This window comes from Malania oleifera, chromosome 2 (assembly GCF_029873635.1).
Source record: "Malania oleifera isolate guangnan ecotype guangnan chromosome 2, ASM2987363v1, whole genome shotgun sequence".
Lineage (NCBI taxonomy): Eukaryota > Viridiplantae > Streptophyta > Magnoliopsida > Santalales > Ximeniaceae > Malania > Malania oleifera.
Genome location: NC_080418.1, coordinates 15565058 through 15589407, shown reverse-complemented (window position 1 = coordinate 15589407; position 24350 = coordinate 15565058). Strand labels below are relative to the sequence as shown.

The window sequence follows — 24350 nt, the reverse complement described above, 5'->3', positions numbered from 1 at the left end:
TTGGGGCATCTGCGATCCAAAGTGAAGGGGTTTCTCTGAAAGAGTTTTAGGTGATTCAAGCAAAGGTGCACCAATGTCCATGGTGGTAGTGACTCTTTTCTCTTTAGGTATCTTTATTCCCCTCTTCAATTTTTTTTTTTCTTCCTTTATTTTTTATGTTTGACAAGTGATGTTGACTACTGATCGATTGGATGCAAAATAGGATGTTACTAAAGCATTTTATCTTATCTCTTTAATGACCATTGGATTTTGGATTACATTGAACCAATTTTAGTATTTTGATGACTAAGTTTGCTAGAATCAAATATAGTGACCAAATTGAATTTAAGCGATAAGTTCGACGACCTAAGTTGTCTTTAACCTTGCTTTCATCCATAGAAAGATTGCTTTGCTTTCATCCCTAGTAAATTAATGAAACAAATTAAATGATTGTACCAAGTGATATTTCATTATAATACTTATATAAAGTTTAGTAAATTTGTATAATAGAAAATTTTCATGGGTTTCGAGGTTCCTCCAGAGATTTAAGCTTCTTGTTTGAGGCCCTTGCTTTCAGAATTTGTTTAATAACGTTTCTCCTTTACCTCTCAAAAAAAAGTGCTAAGCATCTTTAAGAAAGTTGTGAATTAATTATCTCATGATTTTAATGTAATCAATAAAGATATGTGATTTTACTGGTCAACATGCGATGATTTTCATTCATGAAAATTAAATTTAAAAAGCATGATAATAATAATAATAATAATAATAATAATAATAATAATAATAATAATAATAATAATAATAATATAGTTAGTAACAACCAATTATATTCGAACTAGTCCCAATAGGGTGTGTGAGTAGTTAAGAGCACTGTTTTATTCTTCTCAAATGTTAAGATCTAACCCTTTCATAACAACAGGCGGAGGAGCAGCTGTAGTGGTAGATGATGAAGCCTCCTCATGACGACTTATACTATGAGAAGTTCCTCCTAGAAGCTTAGAAGGTTGTGTCGGGAATGGAAGTAATGTTGTTGGTCCACCGTTGTTAGGGTCAACAATGATTTTAGCTTTTTTCTGATCCTGAGATTTGCGGTTGCTGTGTGCACAATGCTCTGTAGATGGTGTGCGATGTTCTGTCATTCTTATACCACGCGGCTGTACATTGTGTGATGAGCTACAACCAACTACATGAAAACCTAAAAAAAAAAAACCATTTTCTGATTTATGCACATGCTAAAAGAAAAAAAAAAAGAAAGTGATTTGATCACAAAAATTAGAATATAAAGTGCAAAATAGAATGAAATTAAGAAATTAGGCAGCATATATGACGCACAAAAAGAGACATCTCTATCATTCGAGTAATGGGTTATGGTATCAAAAGGTGATTTATTTAGGTTATGTATATAAAATTATATATTGAAAAGCATCTTTAATGAAGTAAAATAATCCTTTTATCTTTTATTTATTGATTAATTTAATTATAAGTACTTCTAGGTGGGACTAGGAAGAAAAAAATTAAATTTTTTTTTTTAAAAAACTAGCATTTCGACCATAAATTAAAGACCAACTATATAATAAGTAAAAAGTAATATATTCTTCTTGCTTAAAATTTTTTTCACTAGCACTTAGTACGTTAATAAGAAATGAAACTGCACAAAATGAAATGAACTAAAATTTAATAATTGATCAAATTCTTTTTTTTTTTTTTTTTTTCATATTTTTACTTATAAAAGTGTTCATTCAATCGTGACAAGAAAGAAAAACAGCGAAACTATTCGTAGGCCTAAAATTATTTCCGTTAATTTGTTCTTGTAGTCAAGCATGCATCTTGTTTCAATCGCAACTGAGGTAATTATCCTATTCCTTTTTTATTTTTCTGTAATAAAATTCACCTTTAATTTTTAACCGGTAAAGATGAGATATATACGGCAAGAATTAAATTAAGATTTCCGTTATTTTTTTTTTAAAAGAATTAAATTAAGACTGCTCTCAGCCAAGCAAGGAAAAAAAAAAAAGGAAAAGAAAAAAAAGAGGGAGAGAGAGATATAAGACGGAGAGACTCACCAATCGGAGACGCACGAGGAGGACGAGGAGTCAGAGGAGCAGGAGAACGAGGAGCAAGAGGAGGACGAGTAGTCAGAGGAGCAGGAGGACGAGGAATCAGAGGAGTAAGAGGACGAGGAGCAAGAGGAGGACGGGGAGTCAGAGGAGCAGACGAACGAGGTGGAGGAAGCTGAGGCTGAGTCTCAGAGATGCACCAACGAAGACCATGGCTAATTAAGACATCTTCGTCTTCTTGGTCCGCATGCATCTTTTTCGCCCTCTCCTTATGAAACCAGTAACTTACGCTCTGGACCAATGCAGGACTGTACATGTTGAGCACTGCTGTAATACTTATCATCTGCTCCACCGTAGGTGCCTGCAATCCCTGCTTAAATATGCTGTTCAGCAGCCTTAGCTGTGGCGGTTGGGCGCCCAGGTCCCCCACGTTTGACCTCCGGCGCCGCCTTGCGTCCGTCCGTCTCCGCGGTCTTGCATCTCTCAGACTTCGCCGTTCGTGAAAACAAAAAAACTGATGTTCGGGGGTTTAGGATTTTTGGGAAATTAAGCCACGTAGCTGCGTGCCTTGTGGATGAGTTTAGTTAGGGTTTTTATGGAAGAGGGATGGGAAGAGAAGGGCGCCACGCAGAGAGAGAGAGAGAGAGTGAGGACACGCGTTGTGTTTTGGTGCTGGTGATGAACAGGCAAGAAACCTGCATGGGGTATAGGGACGCATACTACTCGTCCATCGTTTGGCTGGGAGTGCATGGCGTGTTGTCGTGTTGTAGCCTCTCAACTCTCGGGAATGACAAAAAAAAAAAAATATTGCTTAATTATTTACAATATACATTATTCTATAATATATACAAAACCATGGTTAGGTTATTTTTTTTAAAGTAATAAATTGGAGATTCATTGAAGGTTACACCAATGTCTTTTTTTTTTTTACAATTGGAGGACTCCAGTTATTATCGTGTCACTTTGGATACTAGGTTGTGACATCAGACTCATGAGTGAAAGTCGTCCGTCCATTAACATACCCATAGTAATTCACCGGCATAATGCCTCAATGGAGAATCGAATTGTGACATTAGGGTCACCAAAATCATAAGTCGCCCTTGTCACTTGAGCTGACTCAACTAAGTAAGGTTACACTAATGTTTAAAAAGTGAATTGTTCGCAATTGAACAGAAAAAGAAGAGGGGGAGTGTAGTGACCCGAAGAATAAAGATATTTAAATAATAATAAAGAGGAAGGAAAATGTAAACAGTAACAGAATGAGGCAATCGACGACATTACATTTTGGAGATGATAATTCTAGACCTCGTTGACGAACACAGGGGTTTCGTCAATGAGAGTTCTTTAGGATCTCATCGACGAGGTCCCATTTCATCGCCGAGAAGATGTCAAGAGAGGACTTTTGGAATGTTTGAAATTTGTCGACGAGGGTGCAGGTTCGTCGACGGACTTTCTACAGGACTCGTCGATGAGGTGACGTGGCTTGTCGATGAATCTCGCAGTATAAATAGTGTTTAAACTCAGTTTTACGCAGAAATTTCAGTGCATATTCTCTCTTCTCTCTCCTCTACAGCCCTTCCCCCTTCTCTCTTTTATTTCGGCCCCGTCAGTTACCGGATCGACGATTTGAGGCCACCATAAGGCTCCTGGCGGAGTTCTCTTCAAGTCTGCTGGGGTAGATCGTCGGTGGGATCAAGTCGAATTTCTTCCCAAAATCAGAGTAAGGTCTTTTAGTCAAATTTTGGTCTTCTGACAGTTGTAAGAAATGATGTAGGTAAATAAATATTGATATTTTGTTCTGGTGAAAGTTGTTTTTAGGGTATTGAATGAAGAGCCCTGCGGGTGTAGGACCCGTCTCAGTAGGGGGGTTTTAGCATAAATCAGGTAAGAGAAATATGCTATGTTAGGTATTTCTAAAATGATTTCCAGTATGAAATGTATATTTTTACCAGGTTATTATTCACGGCAAGATTTTATACAGTTTATTAATTATGAATATTATGTATTAAATTACTGTGTGGCTTAAGAATATAAATGTAGTGCAGAAACATGTTTTACAATATTTTTAGAGTATGTTTTACGGAATATACAGCCAGTGGATATATTTTATAGTAATAACAGAATACCATGATTATACAGTTTTCAGTACCATGACTTACAGATTATAGTTCAGTTCAGAGATATAGTTGACATAGTTACAGTTTATTTCAGTGTCATGGTTAATACAGTTATTTCAGAATCATAGTAAATCAGATAGTTGTATATAGAAATATATTATATAGTATTAGACCTTGTTGGACCATACAGTAGAGCACGGTACCATAGCTACAGATATTCAATTCAGAGTGCAACCACCTATTCAGATAATACGTGGTAGTAGGTCGATCGTGCCCAGACGTGAACAGACTCCCCATCAGATATGGGTTGAGGAGTGGCTGATCTGACTGAGAGAGTATAGTGGTTTACCCTAGTCGACCAGTCAGGGTAGATCCCACCTACAGGCCGCACAACCCTGTCATGAGGGGTTAAATCATGACACACAGTTATCCACAAGGAAGTTTTCAGTTATTATTATGTATATACAGATTTATAGAGAGAGAGAATATACTTATGTACATTAGAAGTATTTTGAATAGTAACCTAAAATACTGATATGTTAAGCAACATAAAAATGGTGGTGGTTTCTATTACTTGTGCTGTATTCACAGATCCAATTATATATGATTATATAGCATCATATTTTCATAGTATTGTAACTCATTTGCCACACACTAGCAATAGGATATTTCGTCTTACTGAGCGTTGGCTCATTCCGTTACCTTAACATTTTTCGGGTGATCTAGGTAGGCGAGCAGATCAGGCTCGCAGATAGAGGGGCCTTAGTACTGCCCTGTCAGTAGAGAGTGAGTATATTTTTGAGAGTATTCTTGTATAGCCCTCACCAGTTGAGGATATTTGGGGGAACAATCATATATGTATATTTTGGGAAACATGTTAGCACTCTAGTATTGTATATAATTATATATTATTATGTTTATTTGATTTCTGCTTCTCGTTACTTAGGTTGATGGTTGGATTTAATTCAATTTGGTATCAGAGCATTGTAGATTTTATAGTATATATAAAAAAAAAAAAAAAAACCCAAGATAAATAGCAAGTCGTTACATGGAGGATGAGAAGACGACAAAAGGTATAACTAAGAGTTTCTCGAATAATGTTCTTGGCCAACATCGTCATCAAATCACATACCCGTTGGGCTAGCTGTTGCCACCTTCACCACTAGCTACCAAAGCAAGCTAGCTACTTCTGCCATCCGTTCCCAACACCAGCACCATATATGCATCATTGCCACCTCCATGATTTCCATTACCGCACTCAACACTGAAATTTCCAGTTCCACCTCTGCCTAAAAATTGCATACTAGCACCCCTATATATAAATTCCAACTTCTATAACCTCTGGTGCCACCACCATAGCCTCCGGCTGCTTGCACCATAGCCACCACCACATGCACTATCCATTGCATAATTTACGTACCTTTACACTGCGACTGTTAATGTATATAACACTTGTCCCATCTCAAGTTGATAAACAAACCTTTCCTTTAGAATATACTATAAATAGGATATCCCTCTTATATACAAATCACATCATTCAATACAATTCTATTCTCTTATATTCTCTCTCTCTCTCTCTCTCTCTCTCTCTCTCTCTCTCTCTCTCTCTCAATATGGTATTAGAGCCACTATTTATTTTTTAAGGTATTCTTTGAGCTTAGTTAATATTGGATTTATTTTATCTTGTATTTCAATTCCTACGATTCAGATTTTAAGTTGTTTAATTGTTGAATGTTTTTATTCAATTAATGAAGTCTTCATTCTTAGTTTATTATGTGAATGCTAAAAGGGTTGGTTAGTCTTCTTGTTTAATTTCGTTATTGTTTATTTGAATGGTTGAATGAGTCATTGAATGGATTATATTGGGTATATTAGGTTGGCATAGTTGTTTGGTTTGTTTAATTTCATTATAGTTAATTATTGTTTATGCATGTTATATTTTCAGTTTAGGTTCGCTTTGTTTTAATTTTGTCACAAACTCTTAAAAACCCCAAAGAAATTGAATGTAAACCATGTTCAGTAAATGCTTTTCTTATTTTCTTGTTTTTTTACATAAATTTGAAATTAATCTGTGTTCCCTGAGGAGATGATCTGACTTTCTGGGCTAATTATTACGCGACAGTACTCCTATACTTAGGATAGCCTTTGTGTTGCTCATTTTAGAGTGAGTTAAGTTTTTGGTGCCGTGCCGAGGAATTGTCAGATTTAATTTCAAACTAGTGTTTTCCCCTTTATTTTTATTTTTCTCATGAAAAAAAAAAATGTTTTGAAGAAATTATGGCTGCACCTACACCACGCACTTTTAAAGATTTTTTGCAGCCCACACGAATCACTACACTATCATGCATTGTTTTACCTGATGATGCACATAATTTTACGATTAGGCATGAGATGATGTCAGTGATACCTCAGCTCTACAAGATGGATTCTAAGAGTCCTTACCAGCACCTGACGAACTTTGAGTTGGCTTACACTACTTTTATTACTAGAGCTAGCGCTAATGAGTTTATTAAAATTCGTTTGTTTCCTTTCTCTTTAAAGGATAAAGCGAATATTTGGTTTAATTCTTTGAGACCTAATTCTATGCAACATGAATTCTTACACAAATTTTTTCCTTTTTAGAGAACTCAATTTGTACAAAAGCAGACAGTCAATTTATGCAAAAAGGTGATGAGACTTTCCAAGCTTGTTAGAAAAGATTTAAGGATCTGATAAACATATGTCCACATCATGGGTTTGAGTCTTTGAGGTTAGTTAATTATTTTTACACAGATTTCACTCCTAAATGCAAACAACTTGTTCATGTTGGCCTTACAAGGCTTAATATCCTATTTTGATGCTAACAAATGAGTAGGATACAACATGCTTTGGTTGAGTGTTGTGTTTTTCAGGAATCAATGTTGAAAGTATTCATGTAGCATGGATCAAAGTCTAAAGATCATAGGAGCTCAAAGTATGAATCAATGATGAAATATCAAGAGAGTTTAAAAAGATGAAAGCTCAGAGAAGTTTGAAAGATCAGAGACTAGCAACAAAGAAAATTCAGAGCAAAGAAGAATCAAAGGGGTCTTTAGGACAAATGTTTGTAAGTACTTCAAGTTTATTCAAAAATGAAGTTTTCATTTTGAAGCTCATTAGGCAAAGAGACTTAGAGACCTTAATATAAAACTTGGAACATGTTTTTAAAGTTAAACAAATCTATATTCCAAGAATATTTGAGAAAAAATAAGAGAGAAATCAAAAAATGATTAGAAAAGAAAAACAGTCAGTGGACAGACGACTGGCAAATTGAACAAAGCTTAAAACTTAAAAAAGAAGCCTGGCAGACGACTGTCAAGGCTCTGACAGACGACTACCAGTGCAAAGTGAGAAGTCTATGAATGTTTTACCAGACGATTGTCCACCTTCTGTGTTATTGAAAAACTTAAAATTACTCATGGACAGACGACTGTCACCTTATGTACAGACGACTGCCACCTCACTAAGTTGAGTTGTATTGTAACTGGGGACAGAGGACTGCCACTCAAGGGACAGACGACTACCACCTCTCTGCCTATGTTTTTACAATTATGTTAAATGGACAGACGACTGCTAGGACTTCATAGTCGTTTGCCTCGCGGCATTTTTCAGATTTCCAACGGATATAATTTTTGAAATTCAAATATTTGGAAACTCAAATAATTTTAATATTTGGACATAACTCTGAGTATTCTTGGGGAACAAGCAAGGAGGTTTTCTATATCTATAAATACCCCCAAGAAACATTGATTTCATACACCAAGATCATTAAGAAATCATATTTGCTGTCTTACTCTCCCATTTTGAAATTCTAAAAGTGTTTCAATTGCTCACATGCTTGCACAAAGTTAAGAGAAGTTTTGCTGAATCTCTCACTGTGTTTGTGCATCAAGTTGTTGATTCTTTCATTTATTGAAAGATACACACGATGATAAGTTTCTAAGAGCTTCATTTTGAAATTCATATTCTGAATTTACTGAAGTACATAAATGTTTCAAATTTGTACTAATCAGCTCTTTGAGGAGCAAGTTCTTGTACGTCTTGTTTTCTATCTTTGTAATAGGGTTAGTTGACAGTTCGAGTATTGAATCGTTTGACCAAACAAGGGGATATTGTTTGGAGAAGGCGGGCTCTAGCCTTACCCAAGGAGTGCTTGTAATTGGTCTTGTCCCGCCTGGTAAAGCAACGGTAATAGTGAATACTTTGGCGGTTTTGCCAAGGGCGAGGACGTAGGTAGTGTTGAAGCCGAACCTCGTAAAAATCCCTGTGTTCTTCTTTCTCTATTCTACTTTTTATTTTTATTTTTACAAAAGATATAATCTACGTGGTTGCTTTAAATTTCAGTTCTGAATTTTTAGTTGTTAAATAGACCGGAAGGTAATTCGTTTTGGATAAATCAACATTGATTGCGAAAACCGAAAGGGACTACGTTAGTTGTTTATCCTTGACCTATTAATCTAAAATTTTATTTAAAAACTGAACATTAGGAAGAAGAATAATTGTGATACAGGGCTTATATTGAGTTTAGCAAATTCTCATATATATATATACAGGGTTATTGTTACATAAATTGAGTGTTTGATCTTGCTGTGTTGATTGTGATTGTTTCTAAGTCTTGATTGTCATTACAACTTAAAAGAACTAATCCTAAAGGGAATAAAAATTTTAAAACCCAATTCACCCCCCTCTTGGGAAGCTATTCCAATTTTAGTTCAGACCATGCGTAACAGGGAATTCTTTAGCAAGGAACTAGATCAAGCACTCTCATTTTTTGATTACCTAGCTGAAAGTGTCTAACAATGGAATACACGATCTGATCAGGCACCATTGGCAACATAACCTCTCAAATCAATTGGTGGTGGAGGTGAATATGAAATGAAAGCGAAAAGTTATGTCTTTGCTCATATTATTGCTTTGACTAGGAGGGTAGAGGTTATGGAATTAGAGAAGGAGAGTGGGTCTACTCAGATGTGATCAGCGAATTGGGATAACAGAGCACCAAATTAGCCTTTTGCTATCACTTATAATCCGGGATGGAGGAGTCATCTGAATTTTTCATGGAGGAATGATCAGCTTGGTCAATCCTCTTCGCATTTTCAAAAACCTCCCCAGTCCTATGCACCACCTTCTCAACTGAAATCATCAGGCTACTCCTTAGCATTAGTATCAGCCACATTAGAGTTCTCAAATCTATTCTTTAGCAGCACCCACTCCACCAAAGAAGTCTCTTGATGATAACATGACACAGATGACTAATACATTTCAACAATTTATGCTAAGTCAGGCCACAACCAATACGCAGACTTCTTAAGCCATTAATGAGATTAGGACCAATTTGACTAGGCTGAACACAACATTGAGTGCATTAGAGAAAGGTGAATCCCCATTTCAAGCCTAGCTAGATACTGAAGTGCAGTTTGCAGTCTTGGAATCGTCATCCTCTACTAGAATAAATGTCAGGGATTGTAATACCAAAACAAATCTCCGTAGTGGTAAGGTGAGTGGTACACTGGATAAGGAGGCTGATTAGAATGGCAAGAGTTCAAATTTCAAGGAACCATGTAAAAAGTTTAATGTTGATGTTTTTGAAGAACCAAAGGTAACTGTTGCGACACCTTTTCCTAAAAGACTGGTTCTTAAGAACTGAATTTCTTGGAAAACATACTGGATAAAGATTATTTCTTGTTAAAATAAGAAAGACAATTTGAACCTGTTTTGTCTGAAACCTTGGAGAATATTGACTTATCTAATGCTAATTTAGCAAATCTTGTTTCAGGTTACAAAACAAACCCATTGTGGCGACTCAAATTTGGAGACCCGCCAGTTCAATTTATAACCCTGCACCCACCAGGTGAAATTCCTCCCGAGCCTCCCACAGACATACCGTGATGTTTTTCTTTCCTTTATTTTCATTTTTGTTATTTTTTTTATTTTTAGTTTATTTTTAGGTACATTTTCCTTTAGTTTAATTTTTTTCCCTTACTTCTCTACCCAAGTACTCTTCTACTTCTCTCGTTATCATTCTTTTGCTTCTCTTTTCAAACATTGAAGACAATGCTATATTTTAGTTGGGGGGGAGAGCATATGTATGCATAATTGTGTGCTGCCATGTGATAGAATTTTAATGTGACATTTTCATGTGATGTTTGTATGTGTTAGATAGTTTGACAGTTTGGTCCACCTTGGGAAAGTGTTGGTACTGAGGTCATAGCATGCTAAATTCCTTATTTGTGAACGTTACATGTTTATTTTTTTTTGTCTTTTTAGGATATGGAACATGTAGGATGTAGTACAAATCAGAATTTAAATCAAAACGAAAATTTATCCATTTCACTTAATTGCAACCTAGGGAAGGATCTTAACAATTTTGCTAAACACATACAACACAGGTCATAATACTTAGAAAGACTACCTTAGATCGTTTTTGGTTGATGTATACTTTAGTTGTTTGAGATTCTAATAAATCATATCTTAATGGCTTAGAACAAAAAAAAAAATGAAAAGCTTGAGAAAATAAAAATAAGACACATGTCAGGCATCAATTGTAAAAAGAAAAGAAGAAAAAGAGAGAAAATCCAAGAAAAATAAATAAAAAAAAAAAAAATGGAAACAATTGTATATTGGAAAGGGCTACCTATTACTGAGATCTTAACTAAATAAGAAAGTGGGTGCTTTCTAAAGTGTAATAGTGTGAAAGCCACTATTGTACATTCATGTACTGGAAACAACCACCTACTATAAAAAAGTGGGTGCCTTTTAAAGTGTAATAGTATAAAAGCCACCACTGCAATGGTTTTGCATTAGAGTAATTAAGACCGTGCAGTTGTCTCAGATTAACTGTTGTGATTGAAACTATTAATGTCGATTAGTAGTCAATCTTGAAATTCTAGCCTTATTTTATGCACGTGAGTTTTGTTACATTCCATTATCTTGGTTGATTTATTAAATGGTGTATAAATCTCTCAGTTGATACTGAACTTGGATTAATTTGTTTCCTTTGTTCCTAAACTCATTAAGTATATTTCATGGCATGTGATTTTCAAAAGTATTGGAATTATGGTTGCTACTCCCATGGTATCAATGTATTCACGTTATTTGCTAAAGACTACCTAAACGTTAGTTGGGGGGTGATTATGCGTCAAAGTTAAGTATTTAGGTGTTTGAAATTATGAATTAAAATTGAAATTTCACTTAAATGCCTAATTATGTCCAATATTTCAATATTGAGCTCAATTTATAATATTTAAATTTGGTATCCAATAATTGCCTTAAACTTATGAGTTTTTTGTATTTAATTATTGTAAGGTATTTTGGTAATTAAAGAAGTGAATTGGGCCATGCAAAATGATGCAAATGGAGGCGTTAAGCGCAAAACGAAGCTAATTGGGTGATTATGGACAATTTTGATGTTGTTTCGTAATCTAGGCATAACTCTCTCATCTGAGTTCTGATTGAGACGATTCAAGATGTTGTGCAACACTAGAAAAAATCTCTACAACTTTCAAGTTTTGAGTTTTGAGAGATACTAGCTGCATCAAGGTTGAAATCGGGCTTAAAGTTGCTGCACCTGCACTTTTTATTGAGGAGAGCCTATGCAAAGCTATAGAAGGTCGTGGGTGTGTGAAGGGAGAAGGACCAAAAGAGAAGGCCCTGTTTTAGCTGTAAGATTCATTAAAAAGCCACGTAAGGCCCATGCATGCATGACCCATGCAAGAATGCAAGTGTGTGGAAATTTCAAGTGGACCTGAAGCAATGGAGAATTTGGCCAAATTGGAGGCCTGCTATGCTCTGCTTTTAGAAGAGGGAAGTGAGCTGTGTAATTTTTAAACATTGCTTTGACCATTCAATGTTAAAAGAGGAGATCCTCAGGGCTGTCATGTGCTGGGGATAATGAACAAAAAAAGGGAATAGGGTTTTGGAATTAAAGAAATAGATGCAGCAGCCTAAAAGCAAGGGGGTTGGGGTCTCTGTTTTAGGCAACCGAATACACAAAGGAAAGAGGAAGGGGGAGTTTTAATAGGAGCTATGCAGATGAAATTGAGAAGGGAAGCAGCTCTTGGCCTTCTACCCTTCAACCATTCTCTCCATCTCTCTCTCTCTCTCTCACACACACACCTTGTTTGAATTTAATATCTGTTCGAGTTATTTTTATTGTTGAGTTGAGTTTTTTTAAGTTATTGTTGGAATTAAATTTTTTTTAAGGTATTAATGTGTTGAATTTATTTTAATGTTGAAGGATTCTCATTATCTTATTCTCTCTCTCTCTCTCTCTCTCTCTCTCTCTCTCTCTCTCTCTCTCTCTCTCTCTCTCTCCCTTTTTGCTTATTTATTATTTTATTACTTTATTGTTATTTTAAATACCTTGCTTAAGTTTATTTTTATTTAAGCACCTTGAATTTATTATTTGTTGAGTTTATTTGTATTTATGTCATTGTTGAGTAGAATATATTTTGGTTACACTATTGTTAGGTTTTATTTTGTTTAAGGTATTGTTTAAGCTTAGTTAATGTTGGATTTATTTTATCTTGTATTTCAATTCCTAGGATTCAGATTTTATGTTGTTTAATTGTTGAATGCTTTTATTATATTAATGAAGTCTTCATTCTTAGTTTATTATTTGAATACTTAAAGGGTTGGTTATTCTACTTGTTTAATTTCATTATTGTTTATTTGGATGGTTGAATGAGTCATTGAATAGATTATATTGGTTACATTAGGTTGGCTTAGTTGCTTGGTTTGTTTAATTTCATTATAGTTAGTTTATTGTTTATGCATGTTATGTTTTCTGTTTAGGTTTCTCTTTGTTTTAATTTCATCACAAACTCTCAAAAACCATAGAGAAATTGAATTTGAACTATGTTCAGTAAATATTTTTCTTATTTTCTATTTTTTGTTTTAGCGCGAGTTTAAAATTAATTTGCATTTCCTAAGGAGATGATATGGTCTTTTAGGCTAATTATTGCCCGAAAAAACTCCTATACTTAGGATAGCCTTTGTGCTGCTCATTTTAGAGTGAGTTACTATCTCCAGCTTTCTCAAGGGCAGAAAGCTTTGGCGATATGTCACTGGCAATATCACCGAATTGGAGAAAATTGATGGTGAAGCCAACATCAAATACATAGATCTTCTTGAGGAGTTGGAAAGGAAAAACCACCAGATCATCACTTGGATTCGCAATACGTGCATAAACTCCATTAGTCTCCAGTTTGGGAGATTCAAAACTCCCAAATCACTTTGGGACTTTCTGGAGAAACGTTACACCACCGTGGATTTGTCTCATCAATATCAACTTCTAGGCACCCTACACTGCATGCAACAACAAGCTGGGCAATTCATCAATAATTTCTTAACTGATATGCACTATGTTTGGGATCAACTTGCTTCCTAAGAACTAGAATTTACATATGCCACTAGTGCTAAAAAAATTTCCACCTATTGGGATCGTCAACACTTGGTTTTTTTTCTAATGGCTCTCACTAATGACTCCTAGCATGTCCATTGAACTTACCTACTTTGGATCAAGCTGTCATTGAACTTCTCTCAGAGGAAATTTGCATTGCCTCTCGCAAGGCTGCCCCTATAGATGTTGTCTTCACCACTCTTAGGGGACCTCACCCAAATAACAACAAAGGCTTTCAAAGAATATCTATTGCAATTATTGCAAGAAATCGAGACATATTCTCTTGAAATGTCCTGTTCAAGTTTGCCATTTTTTTCAGGAACAAGCCCCTAGTCATCTTTAATGTGATTGTTTCCAAAACCCCAATAGGCATTCCCAGCAATACCTATCTCGTCGTACTCCTTCTAGATCCACTGCCACTACTACTGAATGTTAATTCTCCACTACTTCCATTGAAACGCTTTTTGTTTTTGACATTGAGCAAATTGTCCAACAAGTCCTTGCTCATTCTGGTAATTCATCCTTAAAAGCTATGTCAATCACATCAGGTAATTCATCTTGGTTCTTTGACTCTACACGTTGTAATCACATGACACCTGATTCCACCCTCTTTTCCACCAAACGTCTTGCTAGACATACTCTAGCCATTCAAACTGCTGATGGTTCTCCTATGAATGTGAGTCATATTGAAAAAATTTCAACCTTAAATACTTCTCTTCCTAATACTTATTGTATTCCTCAACTCACTCTCAATCTTATATCTGTTGGTCAATTATGTGATTTTGATTTAGCCGTTATTTTTTTTGCTTCTGGTTGTTGCGTACAGGATGCACACACGGGACAAACTCTTGGGATAGGTTGTAAGGTTGGACGAATATTTGAGCTCATTAATCTTCACATCCCATCTCGTTTCTCCTCATCAGTTTAGACAACTGCTCCAATATTATGCACACCATCCATCAGTCTTTGGCATGCTCGTCTTGGTCATACGTCTGTTGGTTGCCTCCAAACTTTAGTGTCTAGTGGAAATTTGGGACTTGTTAATAAAGAACAATTTGACTATCTTCCTGGTCAACTTGCAGAACAATCGGCATTGCCATTTTACAAAATTGACTTTTTTTTCTTCTCCGCCATTTGACTTAATTAACTCTAATGTTTGGGGCCTATCTCCCATTGCTACTATGGGAAGCTCCCGATATTTTGTCATTTTTATTAATGATTTCTCCCGTTACACCTGGATATTTCTTATGCGTAACCAATCTAAATTACCCCAATTATACTTTGATTTTGCTACCATGGTCTATGACAACCTGAATAATAATGGGATTTAAATAATAAAGAGGAAGGGAAATGGAAACAGTAATAGAAGAAGGAAGTCGATGACATCGCACTTTGGAAGGAATAACCAAGAGAAATTATCAGGGCCTCGTCGACGAATACGGGGTTAGTCGATGAGGGTATAAGAGGGCCTCGTTGATGAAGCCAAGTTTCGTCGACAAGGAAATACCGAGAAAGGTTTTGGGCAGTCTAAATTTAGTCGACGTTTAGACTGTCGACGAGGAATGGGTTTCTTCGACGAAATTATTAAAGGACTCGTCGACGAGATGACATGGCTCATCGACGAATCTAGCCCTATAAATAGTGAAAAACTCAGATTTTTTATGAAATTCAACGCAAAAACTTCCCGTCTCTCCTCCTTTTGGTTCCCTCTCCTTCTCTCTTTGATTTCGGGTCGGATTTACGCCGGTTCGACGATCTGAAGTCACTACGACACTCCTAGAGAAGTTCTCTCCATATTTTCAGGAGCAGATCGTCAGTGGAGCTAAGTTGAAATTCGTCCTTAAGTTGAGGTAAGGCTTTTTATGCTAAATTTGGTCTTACCATAGTTGTAGGAAATTATATTTATGAAGAAATACTGATGTTTAATTCTGGGGGTTGTCATTTTAGGGCATTGTTCAGGAAACCCTACGGGTGTTAGATCGAGATTTTTAGGGGCTTTCTCAGTAGCCAAGTAAGGGAATAAACTAAAGCAGTTATTTTTCATGCAAATTACTATTATTTATGAGCAAATTGATTTTCTGAAAAATATGTACGATATTTTAATATTATGGAATAAATGCTTATTTGGGAAAATACTGTTGTTGTAAGGAAATTATGATTTTAGAATGAAATGTATGATTTACCTAGCTTTGTGTGGTATGAATGTTATTTTTCATGAAAAGTATTATGACATGGAAGATTTTACGAGTAAAACATGTTTTTAGGTATTATGAAATGATACATTATGTTATGATGACTTTGACAAATACATGATAATTGATTTATTTTCATAATGTATATACTTGAAATGATTCCAGTGCGAGGCCGTGTATATATAAAATAATTTTGGCACGAGGCCGTATTTATGAAATGTTTGGCACGAGGTCGTATTTATGAAATGTTCGGGGTGAGGCCGTATGCATGAAATGTTCGCCGCGAGACCGTATGTATGAAATGTTCGGCGTGAGGCCGTATGTATGAAATGCTTTCGGCGCGAGGCCGTATTTATGAAATTATGAAAAATGCTATATTATCATGTATTATGTGTTATCAAAACCCGAATGTTAGTTTAGTTCAGTTCAGGAGCTCGGTACCGTAGCTTATAGATCAGATATCTATGATCAGATTGGTGCTAACCACCCCACGAGGGGGTGAGAGATTGATAGTCGATGTGGCTTTCAGTAGAGTGTGGACGTCCACCTGGTAGTCCGGATCAGGGTGTGGCAGGCCCATCGTACTTACAGACATTTTTTACTCGGTAGTGGTCGGCCAGCCATTGTTGGGTCCTGTCTTCGGGCTGCACAACCCATTAGGGGGGTAATACATGACATTAGCTAGCTATTCATCTTGGGTATGTTTTCGGTATTATTAGCTATACCTGACAATTATGATTAGTATGATTTATAGAATATGAAAGTATATGCTTTTACAGTTATTAAATGATGAATGTTTTCTAGTATGAAGAATGTACCATATATCTATATTATCATTAAATGTTCATGTTGCCACACAGCTGTATTTAGTTTATTTTCCCTTACTGAGAAGTGTCTCACCCCCGAACTTAATTAATTTTCAGGAGACCCTAAGAGACCGATGGGACGTGGCCGCCGTTGAGTTTATTAAGTTACCCAGCTAGGAGGGTAAGTGTTGTACTAGGATCAGGAGATTTTTGTTGTATGATCCTAGGTTTATTTTGGCATTTTTGGAGATTGTATATAAATACAGTATTATGGGATTATGGTAGACTCTGGTATTATGTATTCTATGGTTTTGAGAATGTGATTTATATTTACTACTGCTTAGGTTTCCGCTGTGATTGACAGGTGTCGCGATGTTCTCCTACGTAGGGCAGAAACACCAAGTGTGTTGGCCCGGGGTATGCGAACTGGAAAAGATGGTTTTAAAATAATATTTTCGTGGAAAACAAAGTCTGATGGAGTTACCACTAACCTTTTGGAGTGTGGTTATAACATTCGATCACTACCCAATTAAGGGTAGAATTAGTCTATGTTACCAGAGTCGAGCTTGGGAGTTTGGTTATACTAGGAGAAGATATTAGCACCCCTTACACGCCCATTCTACGAATGATACCTAATTAATTAAAAAGTATCCCGTAAATCAAATTTAATAAGCCTTTGAAATTACTCCCTTTCAAAAAGAAAGGCATAAGTTAAATACAATATAAGTATTCCCTCAGTACCGGAGCATATCATACTCCGAAGAGCTCATGTCACCCTTTTAAATTATTAGGATTGGAAAATATAGAAAATAGAGTACAAAATACACTCTCGAGATTTTTGATTTTTGTAGGGTTTTTCTAAATAAGGACAAATACTATTCTGGGAGGTTTAGGACTTCATTCGGGATGAAAATAATTTTCTAGACCTCGAAAATATTTCCTTTGATTTTTCTAGATTTTTTGGTGATTTTCATAAACATAAAAACATTTTTCTAGCCTCAAAATTCATTTTTATGATTTTTTGTAATTTTTCTCGAATTTTAAATAATGCAAAGACAATTAGGCAAAATGATGAAAATCAAGTCCCAAAAATATCTTTAAAATTTGTCCCGAGTTTTATGATTTTTAGAATTTTTGTGAATTTTTATGATTTTTCCTAAGTACAAAAAATAATTTCCTAACCTAGAGAAATCTTTTGGATTATTGGTATCATTTTCTAATTTTTATGATCTTTCAAGTGTCAATATGATTTTCTAACAATAAAATATTTTTTAGAAGGAATGTTATCGAGGTTCGGCCAATTGCCTACGTTCCCACCTTGGCTAACAAGTATAAGGATTACCACTATAACTTGCTCACTTAAGCGAGTGGAGCGGCACCTATACAAACTAGGTCAATTAGCACAGAGCTAACCTCAATCTTTACAATAATCTTTACCAACTGGATTACCACCCCCTCAGGCCACGCCTAGAAACACTCAGATTTTACAATCAAAAGGTACAGATAAAAGTGTTTTCAAGTAAAGCAGATATGTACCCAAATGCGTTCAATCACATACACCACAAATGATTTAATATGTAAGCTCAGTGTGATCCAATAGTTCAACTCTCAAATGTATTTTCTATTAGTATAATGAGTGCATGAGAGTATCAACAAAAAATCTTTGAATCTCAAGATTTTCAATCAACAGATTCACACAAAGATGTCAAGCAAATTTCAAATGTATCAAACAGTAGGATATCTCAATCATGAATATAGCGTATATGCTTGGTTTGCAAAAGATATGTAATCTTTGTATTCAGCAAATAATATGTGAGTGAATAAATATTGCACAAAGATTAATATCACAAACACAAATATCTTCTCATAGGTATATCAAGTATAAATCACACAAGATATTTGAGTATGTTTTAAAAAAGTTTTGCAACCTAAAACAAATACAAACTTCCTAAGTTATTGCAACAAAAATGCAACACTCGAAAGTTCAATACAAGTCTTTTTTGGATAGGCTAATGAGCAAAGCCCCCTAAGAACACTTAGGTTTTGCTCTCGTAAAAATCAAATCAATCAAACACAAATGGGAGAGCAAACGTCTTTGCATAAACACTCAATACACTTGCAGAGGATATGGAAAGTTGTAAAAGATAAGATTGAGTGGTTTGAGAGAGAGTAGGAGTAGTAGAGAGTATTTTCCTTGAGAGAAAATTTTGGATTTGTTTGCTAATCAAGTTCCTAATTTTCCCAAACGAAGGGGTATTTATAGACATCATATGAATTATAACCGTTGGGGACATAGCCGAGATTATTAGAAAAAATTAATGATGTTTTAAATATTTTAACCCTAATAAAAATAAGTTAACCATGGTAAAAATGCAGGGCAATCTGAGAGCACCTGTCGACCAGAATACTTTTGATCGATCGAAGTTTTTATGGGTCGGTCGACCAGGCCAGTTTTGAACTTCAAGATCGGTCGACCAAGAAGGGCGATTTTTCAAAATTGCGCGGTTCGGTCGACCAGGATGAAAATGGACTACTTAGTCGATCGACCAGACTGTTGGGTTCCCACACGTGGGAACTCGGTCGACTAGGTTGGTGTAGTTCAAAAAGGTCTCGATCGACCAAGAAGTCAAACCGTTGACTTCAAGAGGTTTCGGTCAACCAGGGTCAAATGAACTATTATGACATAGTCGATCGAACTGTGGTCAACTGGTTGACCCAGACCGGATTCTGTCGATCAGGTATAGAATGAACTGCATCTGCCAGTTGACCGAAAGTGCACAAAGTGTGCATTTTGGTCCTATTTCAATACACAATCACCCTATTAAAGTACCTAAAACATACAAGTGTAAAGGTGAGTGTCCTAGGATCACTTTCAGGTCCTTTTTGAAAACACCAAAAAAATTCAGTGTCGGTCGACCGAAGGATAATCCCTAAGGTCTTTTTAAGGTCATTTTCATTTTGAGTTTACATATTTGACCATGCATATGATGTGTGTGATTATTACATACAAAAAACCCTAATTACTATTACAGACCCTTTCCATGAATGAATTATATTACAACATAATAATTGGGTCTTCAAGTTTCACTCTCTCCATGTGCATTATGATCTGCTAATTTACGTTCTTGCACAAAGCCTCAAGCACCCACTAAATACAATGAGTATTTGTCATTAATCAAAACCGAGCGTGACCTATAAGGTCAACAACCGGTTTCACACTGGTTCAGGGGACCAAATCAGTTCGGGGAATAACCAGTATACAAAGGGGGTCAATCAATTTAAGGTCTCGTCAAGACCATGCCATGTGGCGCTCTGTGAGTGCGGCGAGTTGTGGTGGCATGGATTAGGGATGTGGTGTAATCCATGTCGTCCCTAAGAAACAAGCATCATGTGGTCAAGAATAATCCACATGAGGCTTTGAACCTGCGGAGGAGAGAGCGTCACGTGTCGTGCTTTAACTGTCCTAAAAACAAGCATACAAAAACCAAAAATTCTTACTCCCATCCATTTTCACTTTTAAATTTTTCTTCCTCTCTGAAAATCTCTCCATTCTTCTTTCATTCCTCTCTGTTCTATGAGCTCAAGTCTGAAGGCCCAATTCTCTCTTGCACTACTTCTTCGGTCTCTCTCTTCTTCATCACTTCTCTTCTCCCTTTTTCATTAGCGGTGTCAAACAGTCCCTGTATGGGTAGTAGAGCTTTTGCGATGCCAAAATCAGCGCCTCGCAGAACGCATTGTTCCAATGCGCCACCATCTCCCCCGGAATCGCGGAGAGGCATGCGACCAACTCCAACATTGCCCCGAAGTTCAGTCCCGGAGACGTCATCGAAACTGCCGTGCTCGCTTTGATCTTCGCGACGATCCACTCTCCCATTCTCAAGCTTTCTCTGTGACTCTCCATTTCCCTTAACCTCATCTCCTTCATACTCCCGAGCATCCGCGCCTCCTCTAATGCTGTCTTTGTTTCTTCTTCGTTGTCTATGTTCCTCCGGTCGTCTTCATTGCTGTTTGGTGTCGCCCTAGCCATTCACGCTACTTCTCCCTCAGCTACTCATACCCCACCTCAAAGCCGAAGCCTTAAGCCCTTCCTTCTTGATCTCTCTTTCGGGTGCCCGACTTGGATCCTTCGCTTGAAGCCCTAGATCTTTGCGCCCCCCCCCCCCTTTTTTTCTTTTTTATGGTCTCTCCAACATCCCATGACCTTAGAAGACTTCCTAAAATTCAGGACTTGGTTCCCACTCAAAAATCCAATGTTCCTCTTGGTTGCTTACTATGGAGGTCAAGATCCTGGACTGATTGTGGTTTGAAGACGCAAGGTCTAGGAGATTTGAAACCTATGGGACTTATAAGAAAAAGATAAGTGTGCTCAACTTTTCTCTTCCTTTATTTATATTATTCTTTATCTTTGATTTCTCTTGGCGAATGATGTGTATGATATGAGAATTGGGGCAAACTAGTTATTTGTTTTTCGAAAGTTTTGGTGAGTTGGTGATTTGAATCCCTTAGAGCTTGAGATTAAAGTTCAGGTTGTACTTGATGATCTCGAATCTATTAGGGATTGGGGGTTTTCGAATTAGGTCTCCAGAATAGGAAGCAACTCGTCTTTGATCTAGTGGGTGGCACCAGGTTGACTCACACGAATCAACCCGGGGGAGTTGAGTGGACTCGGTGAAGCCCGAGTTAGGCTTAGGAGGCTCACTGTGTGTGGGACTTTGGGGCTCGAGTATTTTGGGAGTGATGGGGCCTGTGGGTTTTCAACAACAGGCCTGTAGTTAAATATTTTAATACGGTCTGTGGGTTATATTTTTTTAAAGCGGGTCAAGGTTAAGAATTTTGCAATCGAGCTAGTTTTTGTTTAAAACAAATGGGCCTGGGTTTTTTGGAATGGGCGGGATCATTATTTTAAATGGGAGCCAAGCCTCAGTTAACTTTTGAAAATAGGCCCAAGGTGAAAATTACCTAAAACAGAGCTTAGGCCGAGAGTGATTTAAAGCAAAGTTGGGCCTAGGGGTTTGAAAATGAGCTCGAGTATGGGTCAAATGGGTTCCGGTTCAAAGAACCTGAACTCGAGTTAGATGCCATGACTCGGGTTGGGGTGGTTTAGGCTAGTCTAGTCAATTCCAAGCTCTAATTCGAACTTGAGATCTAAAGAATACTTGCAAATCATGCTTTGTATGCACAATTATCACATGGATTTGAACAATTTAAAAAGGATGGCCTAGGATTTTTACCCTTCTCACTTGTTTGCTTCTGCGTATGTCTAGGGTGTTTGGGTGTGTTCTGGTAAACATGGAAGTTGTATGATTTTCTCTTAGCTTTCTTTTGACACCAAGAACACCTAATTTGGAGTTATACAGAATAATTTATGGCCAAAACACTGAAACTCGGTCATTGTTGTCAGATATTTAAAAATTGTTCAATGGGCAAATTTTAAAAATTCTAATGTTTTAAATTATAGCTATTTGAACCTTAAATATTCTAATAAATAGGGAAAATCTTTAAGGAAACTTTTGCAAGTTTGAAAGCCTATAAATACATGGTTTTGCAAAACAAAATAAATCCAAGAATTGAAAAATCTGTTTTGAGAAGCTGAAAGTACTCTTGTTCTTCCTAAGTTCTCTTGCTCACTCATTGAAAAATTCTTTTGTTGAGAACTCTGAAGTGCTGATCCTTCTTCCTTTGAATTCCTATTGCTAATCCTCTTCTAAGAAGGATATTGGTGAATTCTACACTTGAGCTTTATTATATTTCCTATTGATATTTTACATTAAAGTATATAGTGCTGAAATTGTATTAACTTGCTCTTTGAGAGAGTATACTTGTACGCAGATTTTATCTTGTGTTTCTTGTAGTTCATTGACGTTCCAAGGTTTTTGGATCGTTGGTTAAGCAAGGGAATATTGCTTAGAGAGGCGGACTCTAGCCTATGTAAGGAGTGACCGAACGAGGGAATATCGTTTGGAGAAGGCGGGCTCTAGCCTTAACCAAGGAATGTTGTAATCAGTTTTGTTCCACCCGTCAACGGAACAGGTTTAGTGAATCCTTTGGTGGTTTTCCAAAGGTGAGGATGTAGGCTAGGTATAAGTCGAACCTCGTAAAAATCTCCGTCTCACTCTCTCTTTCCCTATTCTTTATTTTCAGTTCATGTACAACTGCGTGGATGATTTAAATATCTAAATTATACATACTACGCATATTTGGAAATCAAGTAAACTTAAAGTCCAATTTTGATTTGGGTTGCAGAAATCGAAAGGGAATACGTTGGTTACACCATATTTTGCAGAAACCATACGGGAGTACGTTACTTGGTTAAAACCCCAAAGATAAATTTACCAAGAGTTTATTTGAATTATAAATATTTGGAAAGAGTGATTGAATTTATTTATACAGGGCTTTACTTCAGCAAGCATAAATTATAATTCATAATCACAGGGCTTATATAAACAAACAAATTATCTCAAGATCTTATATTACTAAAGTGTTGAATACTTTATATCTTGGTTTGGTTGTTTGTTGTTTAACTTGTACTTGGCAAATAAATTTATTGTTTGGTTTGAAGATTGTGTTTAATTGATTGGATAAAAGAACTAAGTTCTTGATTGATTAAAGAATTAAAAAAACAAGTCAAGAATTGGTTAAAAGAAATAAAATAAGTTTAAGGTATTTTAAAAGGAATCAAAAGAAATTTTTAGAATCCAATTCACCCCCCCTCTTGGGAAGCTATTCCTAATTTCACGTAGAGAGAGAGAGAGAGGTGCTGGTAAATAGATAAAATCCTGGTTTTCCTTTATTTATACTGCCAGATTCATCAACGAGACACGTCATCTCGTCGACAAGTCCTTCATTAAATTCGTCAACGAGTCCCTATATTCGTCGACAAAATTTAGGCTACTCCATACCCCCTCTTGGTATTTTCTCGTCTACGAGACGTAGCTTTGTCGACGAATTCTCTTCTGTACTCATCGACGATGCCCTGTATTCGTCAATGAGTTTCTTTATGTACTCATCGACGAAACCCTGTATTCGTCAACGAGTTCTGGAAATTCCCTGTATTCATTGACGAAGTCTATTGCCTGCTTCTGTTCCTATTTCCATTTTTCTCTCTCTTCAATATCTAAATATCAGTATTTTTGGGGACGTTACATCCTCCCCTCCTTATAAAATTTCGTCCTCGAAATTTACTATCTGTACTCCCATTTTTACACTCCATCATTCCGTAGAAGAAAAAGGGTCTACTTATTTTATTACCTGTCCTCACTTGTGGCGGAGGAATACCGTGGTTGCATATTATGTTCTGGGAGATTACATATATAAAACTAAAAACTATCTACTAGCTAAAATCTTATATATGTACCTGTAAAAGAAAACCTATCTAACTATTATGCTTTACCTGAATACCTCTATACCTCTTGGAACAATTGCGAGTATTTCTGTCTAATCTGCTCCTCGAGCTCCCAAGAAGCTTCCTCTATAACGTGATTCCTCCACAAAACTTTTACTAACTGTATTTCTTTAGTGCGTAAGGTCTGAACCTTCCTGTCCAAAATCTATACTGGTACTTCTTTATATGCTAATGAATCTTTAAGCTCTATCTCTGCGTAACTAATGATGTGGGATAGGTCTGGAACATATTTTCGTAACATGGCAACATAAAACACATTATGAATACGAGCCAAAGCTAGTGGCAAAGCTAGCTTATAGGCAACTGACCCAATTTTTTCAAGTATCTCAAAAGGGCCAATAAACCTAGGGCTCAACTTGCCTTTCTTTTTAAACCT

General features: G+C 36.3%; 1 protein-coding gene across 1 annotated transcript; it reads right to left on the bottom strand.

Moving 5' to 3' along the window:
• Window positions 1-866: 866 nt before the first annotated feature.
• LOC131148060 (uncharacterized) lies at window positions 867-5560 on the bottom strand. Its single transcript, XM_058097797.1, has 3 exons — window positions 5496-5560; window positions 2046-2527; window positions 867-1177 (listed from the first exon to the last, which is right to left on the bottom strand). The coding sequence occupies exons 1-3, from the start codon at window positions 5558-5560 to the stop codon at window positions 867-869; spliced, it is 858 nt and encodes a 285-aa protein (XP_057953780.1).
• Between the last annotated feature and the right edge of the window lie 18790 nt (window positions 5561-24350).